This window comes from Alosa alosa, chromosome 1, assembly GCF_017589495.1.
Source record: "Alosa alosa isolate M-15738 ecotype Scorff River chromosome 1, AALO_Geno_1.1, whole genome shotgun sequence".
In the NCBI taxonomy this organism is placed as follows: domain Eukaryota; kingdom Metazoa; phylum Chordata; class Actinopteri; order Clupeiformes; family Clupeidae; genus Alosa; species Alosa alosa.
Window position 1 is genome coordinate 36,746,962 of NC_063189.1, and position 9,902 is coordinate 36,756,863.

At 41.6% G+C, this 9,902-nt stretch overlaps 1 protein-coding gene across 3 annotated transcripts; it reads left to right on the top strand.

Annotated features, from left to right (window-relative positions):
• The first annotated feature begins 246 nt into the window (after window positions 1-246).
• ing2 (inhibitor of growth family, member 2) lies at window positions 247-3,415 on the top strand. 3 transcript variants are annotated; one of them, XM_048249413.1, is made up of 3 exons: window positions 247-551; window positions 1,933-2,202; window positions 2,290-3,415. In XM_048249413.1, the coding sequence occupies exons 1-3, from the start codon at window positions 413-415 to the stop codon at window positions 2,718-2,720; spliced, it is 840 nt and encodes a 279-aa protein (XP_048105370.1). In that variant the 5' UTR covers window positions 247-412; the 3' UTR covers window positions 2,721-3,415. The 3 variants fall into 3 exon arrangements, with proteins under 3 accessions (XP_048105370.1, XP_048105389.1, XP_048105380.1); XM_048249432.1 differs by having other exon boundaries at window positions 1,933-2,175; window positions 2,230-3,415; XM_048249423.1 differs by having other exon boundaries at window positions 1,933-2,175; window positions 2,254-3,415.
• The last annotated feature ends 6,487 nt before the right edge of the window (window positions 3,416-9,902 follow it).

Genomic DNA, 9,902 nt, shown 5'->3' on the forward strand with positions numbered 1-9,902 from the left:
TGGATTTAGCTGAGTTTTAAATCCCAAAATTCCCTCTAGATGATTGCACAGTCAAACCTGACTTTACACTGTAACATTTTGTTGTAACCAATTTCATTTCACGGCGCCAAAGAAAGAAGGAGGAGTCATGGTGACGCCATCACTACAGAGTGGTTTGATGTTTCTTTGGCCCAACCCAGTTTCAAGGAAGCTGCGCGAAATGCAAAATCGCGGCCTTTTAAGGCATTAATTTACGCATGCGTAGTAGTTACAGTTTTGTTTGAAGGAATTACAACCATAGAGGGTTGGACTGGCCAGTCCGGAAAGAACACTGCAACACCACACGAAATATTTGAATGTTCTATTTTTCTTCGAGATATAGTCTATTTAATTCTTTAAGCATCGACCGTCTGATTGATGCATTTCTATCACGATGTTAGCGCATTACCCAAATGTGGAAAAATCCCAGCTGGTCAGCTATGTTGAAGATTACCTTGAATGTGTTGAGTCTCTCCCTTTGGACATACAGCGGAATGTTTCATTGCTTTGGGAAATCGACACAAAGTATCAAGGTATGTAACAACGAATGTTTGTGTTTCCTTTTGCCATAACGCATCGGTTCTGCTGCAATTATTTGGTCATTCGATCTTCTATCCAACGTCTTTCGGTCAGATTGCATTATGTCAAACGATGAGCTGCTTTCCCTCGTCGTTTGCAAACTTATTTATTTAGCCATCGACGTCTCACAGTCGACTAAACAATGCAGTCGTGCTAAGACACCGAAAACAAGTTTGAATGTGTCGTCTTGTCGGGAACTGTCGAGTAACAGCGAAGACTAGCCCTTTTACAAATGTTGGGTATTTTCACTCTATATTCACGCCGGGTGATCAGCCATTTTGACTGAACTCGTCTTGTACCCCCAGCTCGGATAGCTTTCGAAGTAAATACTCGGGATTTTACTATAGGCGTACCTTGCCCTTCGTTTACCCAACCGACTGCAAAGCTAGTTCTTGGATTTGAGAAACTGTGTATGTTAGGTTGGCCCACTTATGGCTGTATAAAGAAACCTTGTTTAGCCTACTGTAGAATATTACAGATATCAATATAGCCTAGTGTTTTGAATTTGAACTTCTGCTAGAGCAGCGGTCACGAGAATAGTCCAGCCTTCGGCGCTCATCTTGTTTTGCGAATGCGCAGGCTTTCTGAAGAGCTGCTCGACGACCAGGACTCTCAGTCTGACAAGGGAAGCATGCATTGCACCCGTATATATCACCGTTTGCTTCCTCATGACGTCAGCAGGCATAGAGAAAAGAAGGGTATGGCTGCGTCGTAGGAAGTTTGTAGTTTTTACGGATTCGGTTGTTGCCCGCATGCAAAATCTGTATGTTAAGGATTTTGCGGTCTGCTTCCTTAAATTGTTAGAAAAACACAGAGCTGTGTAGACATGAACGTCACCGGACAATTAGGTGAGGGGGCTAGGCTATCACTGGTCTACCCTCTTGGATTAAAATGGGTCTCAGTAATGTCCATATGTTTTTGAGCATTGCACATGCAACAGCTTCTTTGCCAGGTTGCTAAAGGACAACCGAAATGAGTGCTGACTGGTAACACTGGACATGCATAGCACATTTTGTTATTATTTTTAGCCTGCTGCTCGTTGTGGACCAGACTGTCAACGTCACTGTCTTACCCTTGTTCCTTGCGCCCACAGTGTATAATAGAAAACGCAATAAGCAACTGCTGATAGTTTTTTTTTTTTTTTGAAAGGCAGTGATTGTGGATAGGTGTGTTACTGAAGCACATTTTTTTGGGACCCCTTTCATAGTAGTTATAGCAACACCCCCTTTAAGATGCAAGCAACTTGTACTGTAAACAAGCGTCTTTGTCCTGCAAAAATAAATGTCTTTGTTCTGCCTCCTCTCCTTCTCTGGCCCCATCCCTACCTGTGTGCAGAGGTCCTGAATGAGGTGGACGATGTGTACGAGCGTTACAAGCGTGAGACAGATGCAGGTCAACGCAAGCGCCTTCAGCTCCAGCTGCAGCGAGCCCTCATCAGCAGCCAGGAGCTCGGGGACGAAAAGATCCATGTGGTGACCCAGATGCTGGAGCTGGTGGAGAACCGCTCACGCCAAATGGACTCTCACACACACTGCTTCACCGACCCAATCGAGGAGCGCTCCCCAGGCGAGAAGATCCGTCACGAGGCGGCTGGCAGTGGTGGTGGTGGTGGAGGAGGAGGAGGAGGAGGAGGAGGAGGTGGCAGCGCCGGTGGAGGTGGTGGCGGTGCTGTGGCGGCGGCATCATCGGCAGGCTCCTTGCCCGAGCGATCAGCTCGCAGGCCACGGCGCCAGCGCAACAGCGAGAGCCGCGACTCGTGCCACGGTGCCAACGGGGCGCTGGAGGACCCGGCTGAGGAGGTGCCCGCCCCGCCACGGGAGAAGAAATCAAAGTCGGCCAAGAAGAAGAAGCGGTCCAAGGCCAAGCAGGAGCGTGAGGCCTCACCCGTGGAGTTCGCCATTGACCCCAACGAGCCCACCTACTGTCTGTGCGAGCAGGTGTCCTACGGCGAGATGATCGGCTGCGACAACGAGCAGTGCCCCATTGAGTGGTTCCATTTCACCTGTGTTGGACTCACCTACAAGCCCAAGGGCAAGTGGTATTGCCCCAAGTGCAGAGGCGACAATGAAAAGACCATGGACAAAAGCACTGACAAGCCTAAAAAAGATCGCCGGTCAAGGTAGTGCCTTCAGTGAAAGAGGTTTGTATGTTTAGCTGTGAGTGGGGTGGGGGATTCGAATGGGGTGAGTTACTTGATGTAACAGTATCGCAGTTCACACAATCACATTTGAAAGAGCACTGAAGTGGACTGTGCTGTCAAGCTATGGACCTATCGCAGAGAAGCTGAGACTTTACCTTTGAGGACTCAGCTGCTGTTTTTTGCCAAAGGTTTTCGAATAGGTGCTGACACAAAACACTTTGGGATGTATAGTGTAGCTGGCAAATCAGGTGACCTCCTTATTTAACCGTCAGAAGGACCAAGAGGAAACAGAAGCTAGAACTACTGCCACCAAGATTCTATTTCAGAGATTATGTGAGAGTATGTCCCCCACCCTCCTCACTTAACTTGGCACAGATTTTTAGAATGCCCTAAGGTGTTCAGCATCACAAATGGGCCCCCTAACAGAAGGGAACCTACAGTGTTATGACGAGGGTTCAAGATTTGACAAGCCTTTTTGGATTATGCACAAGGTTTAAGTAGAGATTTACACTAGGTTCTGGCTCTTAATGTCTTTTCATCTCATTTAGGAAGTGGAATACTTTTCACCCTCTCCATGTCTTCCAGACAATTCAGTTCCACTGTTACATATTTTGTGTGATTGTTTGTAAGAGATTTTTTTAAGCTTGGTGTATTTAATAAACCTGTGCTTGTATTGTCCCTAATGTCTGGTCTATATCTCCATCACATGTACTTTGACCTACTCTGAAAATGCCCATTAGAACACCATGACATCCACGGAGTTGTATATAAGATGTTGACATAGATGAGATGTTGAGTTATACTGATCATCTTGTACTGAAGTCATGGAAGAGATTTTTGATGAGTTACATGTCAAACAGGGAATCTTGACTTATTTTCCAACTGTGTGTTACATTCTCAATTGGGGGGTGGTAGCTCAATTGGTAATGTAGTGGCTAATGAGCTGGACTAGCATGCAGTAACCTGAAAAGTTGTGTGTTTAATTCCTTGTACCCTTGAGCAAGGCACTTAACCCCAAATTTGCTCTGGTGACAATGGCCCATGTCATATAATTGACATGTGTAAGTTGCTTTGGATAAAAGAGTCTGCTAAGTGAATAAATGCTAAATGTAATTACATGGCTGTGCCCAAAAGTCCATAATGTTCAGTGTTTCTCCCTCTGAAAACACTGCCGTCATACCTCTTCAACTGAGTCCGCATGGGCTCCAGTGTAACTCTATCAGTGTTGATGTCAAGTGAGTCAGTGGTCAAGCCATGCTTTTCTCCAAGATGTTCAGGTTCAGTTTTTATTTTCTGCAAGGGAAAGCTGTTGTACAGACAGAGCCTCACATACACCTCCACCCGAGGACCCTAATGTTCACACACATGTAACACAAGCACATATTCTGCTTATGCCCCGTAGGACACAACATGCATAGCATACACACTGCATTTGGCAGTTAACCACCAGGGAGCTGCATTTAGTAATGTTATGGAAGGCCCAAAATTCCTGCCCCGGTGTGCCTTTTTCACGGCCGTGGTGGTGGTAGGCTGTACCTACCCCCCTGATGGGAGCAGTGTGGGGAATGAGTTGAGAAGTGGGGTCATGTGCAGTGGTACATGTTCTCTGGGGAGCCCTGTCCTATCTTTATCCCTCTACAAAATGTGTTGGTCATTCTCTGTCCATTGCCAAGCAACAGGTCAGCTTGACTTGTCATGAGGATGATTGCAAGGACTTCAGAACATGGAGTGAAGACATTGGAGGCTTTTTAAATGTTCTTCCAGTATATTTTCACAGTATATTTCCTTAGAGTTGCTTGCTCCAAAGTGTGGCTGTGCAATGACTTTAAAATAATGATCAATGAATACATACATAGTGAATATACTGTTTTTTTAACCCTCTACAAATGCAAAAACATCACTGTGAAACTTTATCAACATCACCATATGGCAATATAGCAATTATCACGATATATGATCGACAATACAAAATGGCACAGCCCTACCCGTAGCCTAAATTGGTAAAACCTTGGCCCACTTTGGTTATAGTTGATTGATAATTTCCTTTGTGATGATAAACTGCTCATTTAATATGAAGCTTGCATGGGACAGAACAAGGACAGAAATATAAGGGTGCAGTGGCACCTAATATTTTCAAAATGACTCTGGCAATGTATTGGTCCTTCATCAAATGTGTGTGAGGTAGGTCGTTAATTTGGTTAAAAGCAAATAGAAACAAATTGATTATAATCTGACGTGTTGAGTCCCAAAATAGTTGTTCTACAGGAATCTTGGTCCTTTCCACCAAAGTTTTACATAAAGACAGAATATATACACACTTTTGCACAAACTTGTGAACAGAGAGAATGCTTTATGAATTGCAGTAAAGTAGTAAACCAAATCGTCATGGATCCCCTAAACTTCTACAATAACTGAAAAAAAGAAGAATCCCTAGATGGTTCTTATTTAGGGAAAGACCCTTTTTTTCTTGGTGTTTGACCAAGTTAATGTTAGATTAAGCAAAATGTTATTAGTTACAGATCCATTTCACCTTTTACAAAGATTTTAACTGGAAATGTGGAGGAATATCAAATGCACATTGGATGCTACTCATTATTATTATTAATAATAATTATTATTATTATGATTTATTTACTTTGCCAATCAAAACGATAAATATGAGGAGTAGTAAGTCAGGCTGACAGACTGTTGAGTGTAGACAGGCTGTGAGTAAGATCTGAATGCCACTATTACCAACAGATGTCACTATTTTACAAGTCTGCATTTACATGTTGGAATGCTGTGCCAAGTAAAAGAGAGGCATGCACTGATGTGATAAAGGTGGGTACTGTTTATTTTTGTGTATTTAGTTGTAAATTGGTAAAGTAAGTTTGTGGGACTATGCTACAAGGATACAAGGATACAAGGAAGTTTATTGTCACATGCATATAGTTATTGGATGTAAGAAATGATGGGCGTTAAAAGTGCAGTAGAAGAGGGGTTTAGTAGATTTGGGGCAGATCCACAGAGAAACCTTGGGCAGATCCACAGCTTAAGGGCTAACCCAACTGCCAGGGGTCTTGGTGTGTGTGTTGGGGGGGATGACAAGGGAGATGGGATAGTGTGCTGTGTATGTGGGGAGAGAACAGTGTGCAATATGTGTGTTGGAGAAGCTTCCTCATGAGACAATGTGCTGTGTATTGTGGGGGCAGTGTACTGCAAGTATGGTGAAGGGACTTACTATTGCAAGCAGAGTACTATGTATGATGTATGTGAGTGATGACAGTGAAGATGTGTGTGTGGGCGGGAGGGGAGTGGAGCGGTGACTGTGTGTGTGTGTGTGTAGTGTGTGTGTGGGTAGGTGGGGGCAGTGTGCTGTAAGTATGTAGAGGATGTGTGTTGGAGAAGATCCTGAAGACAATGTGCTGTGTATGTAGGGAGGGGGGCAGTGTGCAGCAAGTATGTAGAGGAGGCTTACTGTAGCAAGCAGTGTGCTGTATGTATGTGAGGTGATGACAGTGATGATGTAAGTGTGCTGTCTCTCTCATAGAAAAAAGGTAACTTTATTTTAGGTGACATGTGGTCACCACATAACCAGTATGTGTATGTGTTAGTGCTCAAAATGATCTAAGCATCATTACACATTTATTAGTTCTTTATCCAACAATTTCTTATTCTTTTTGAATAGGGGATTTATCCTAAGTAAATCCTTAATAAGCAACGTGTTGGTGTTGATCAAATGTTATTGCTAAATGTTAGATCAAAACTGAAACTTCATAGCCTTCTCATAAATTGTTACAATTATATCACTGAATTCAGTAACATATTCAGAGTGTAACCCCAACACAGAAAAAGTAGGGCCACTGTCAGTGCTGGCTCTTGGCAGGGGCCAGGGTGGGCTAGGCCCTCTCAAGCATTGTGTCTTGCCCACCGAAACAGAGTCAAGATTTTTTTTCATCTGCGCAGTGTGCAGCCTCAAACCCAGCTTGGATGTAAATTAGTTGTAATTGTAATGGTAGCTACATAGCTGTACAGTAGGCCTATGTATGTGTGTTAGGTAACCCCCCTCCTGATGCCTTAAAGGAAAACCATTTTTTCACATAGATCTCTGTTTCTTGAAGTACAGAGTACTGTCGGTATGAGGGGAAAAAAAAAAAAAAAAAAACAATCGGTGCTACTGTACCTAGATCAACATGCTGCAGCCAACAGTTAGAGCAGCCAGGCAGCTACAGTGCTGCATTCTGGGGGGCATGATTTTAAAGAAAAAAATACATCTAAATGTATTTTAAAATAAAATATCAAATACCCTCATTTTAAGTGTATCAAAATAAACTACAAAAAAAAAATTAAAAACCCCGGGCTGATTGTTTTTTTGGGAAAACTCTGTTTGTTCGTTTGCGTCCAAATATATTTAGTCAGTTCAAAAGAGAAAGAGGAAGTGATTCGTTACTGTTATTGATATTTTACTGATATTTTCGGGATTCTGATTGGCTAACATGGGCTTGAGCTTCTCGTTACACTGCCACGTACAGGTTTGGCATGCACTTGAAGGCATATACCCGGGTTAGTGTAAAGGAAAACTTTTCTGAAAACTGACAGCTAGGTGTGCAGGATGTTATTTTTGAAAACGGAGAGGGTGAAACTGAAATGTCACTTTATGAAAAAAGCCGGTCACGTGTAAACGTAGCATTATATTGTTGATGGGAAGATGAGGCTGAACTATAGTAGATATATCAGGGCATGAGAAGAGAAAAATCTCCAAGTGAGTGAACTGTGGGAATAGCAGTTGGGAAAACTTGTTGTGTTCCTCTTCAGGTTTGATGTCAACAAATAATAATAGCTAATCTGCTGACTTGCATCTCTCAAGTGTGTAACCTAGGGCCCATTGCACAAAACTAGGATAAGAGATTAAGCCGGGATATCTTGGTTATTTGGCAGCAGGATATATGGTATAAGTCACCATGGCGATTTATTCTGTGGAGCTAGCCTGCTCCAGACCAGGCTGCTTTACACCGTAGAAAAGTAAAATTGTGATCGGTGGCGGGGTCTATTTGAGGGAGCCGTGAGCGCGCACTTATCTAGGATAGGTTTCACCTGGCTTGATGAATCCATGTCTGCTCATCCTGGCTTGGTCTTTGTGCAACCGATTAAGCCTGTACGCTCTTGTTTTGGATTTGTTGAGCGCAGCTCAGTAACTTATCCCGGATGTCTTAATTCTACTTTTGTGCAACGGGCCCCAAGGCAATGAAATTAAGTTAATTACAGTGCATGAAAATGCCCTGTTCTGTTATCCGAAGTCTTTTTCTTCTTCTTCTTCTTCTTCTTCTTCTTCTTCCCACCAAATTTCTGCGTCTAATTCAGCTTTAACCGTTTAACGTAGAAACTTCGTTCAAACTTTGTAACGTAGGTCTTGAAAAGGACACGTAGGGAATGTATTTTTCACTTTTGTAAACTTTATACTTTTTGAGATATTAATAAAAAAACAAGCTTATTTTCCCCCATAGACTTTGCATTAGCACTATGACACCACAATGGACTAATTAACTTGATTTGCACCTGTATCAACTTCCAGCTGCTCACTACTAGGACCCATCAAAGGGCCAGTTAAACTGATTGCACCTGTATCAACTGCTTTCTGCTTAACTAGGCCAACTCTCTCTGTGTCTCTCCATTCCTTATGTGCCTTATATCTCCAAGGATATAAGGCACATTCCATCCAACATTCTATCCATTCATCCTCTTCAAACCATTCACTCATCCACCCATTAAACTATACATTAACATCCATTAAACAATCTGCCTATCAACATCCATACAACTTTCTGTCTATCAACATCCATTACACTATCTACATTCAACTTTTAAACTATATACTCTGTCTCAGGCTTTAAGCATACAATCTGGCTCTCTTAAGACTACTATTTCCTCTGCCCACAACTGTTTCAAAATACATGTCCTCACTACAATAATTCACTATTAAATAATTTAACTATTTAAACTACTCAACTATTTAACTGTTCAGCCATGTCAACTGTCAGTTGTTATCAACTATGACTCCTGCCAACTGTTTCCAAATAAAAGTTTGTTTGGCATTTTATGTTAATATACAGTATGTTTATATTCTCATGCACTGGTAATTTCCTCGAAATTACATTTTCTAGTTTAGTGTTGGTTTTTAATGACATATGAGTAACAGGCTATGTGACTTTTGGCAAACTTTTACATCTGAAAATAGCCTAGTTTACTCTAACTATCAGTTAGCTCATGCCATGTTTGCTATTTTGTGCAGTGCTCACCAGAAATTAACATTGCATACTCCTCTGCGATCCAAGATGGATGATCTTTTAGTTGTTTGGTTTATCAATATTTATTCTAACTAATTAAATAGCAAACATTCTGACTTAACATCCTTGTATCCTTATGCACATCTCAGTTCCAAATAATAGCCTACAGACACACAAGTTACTCTCCTTAAAGTGAAAGGCACCTACACAGACTTACACACCACTGATACAATGTAATCATGACATTAAAGGTAGGTGTTTAAAAAGTAAAAAAAAAAAAACTGAAATATTTATATGACAAAATATTGTAGGCTACTTGTAATTATGAACTAAATAGTAGTAATTCAATATTTTATATAATCAAATTCTGCTTAGGGTCCCATCAGGGCTTGCCCCAGCTCTGAGTTGGCCTACTGATTTTTTTGTGTTTGTGTTTATGTCAATTTCATTCAATTTGACTGCTTTGCTGTTGCCCACCCAAAATTTCTACCGGCCCACCCAAATGTAGTAGGCTAGAACCGGCCCTGGACACTGTGTAAAATGCAAATAAAAACAGAATGTGATCATCTACAAAACTCATAAACAAAGATAATAAATGGAGGAATACACGCTTAAGGAAGAATATTATTTTAAAAAGTTGTCAAACATTTTTTACTGTTAATGAACTAAACTGACATGGCAGAGCATTACCAGATTTGTAGTGTAGTAACTAACTTTACTTCTGGTTTACCTTATCTTGTAAATGTAACTAACTGACATCTGATTCATGGGCACTGTGTTTTACAATCGTATCTTGTATCAGTTGTTTGTGTTACATGCAAGATGGCCCTGCTGACATATCAACTAGTCTATCACAAATTTAACCTCTGAATGGATAAGTATAAGTAAAGTTCATTAAAAGT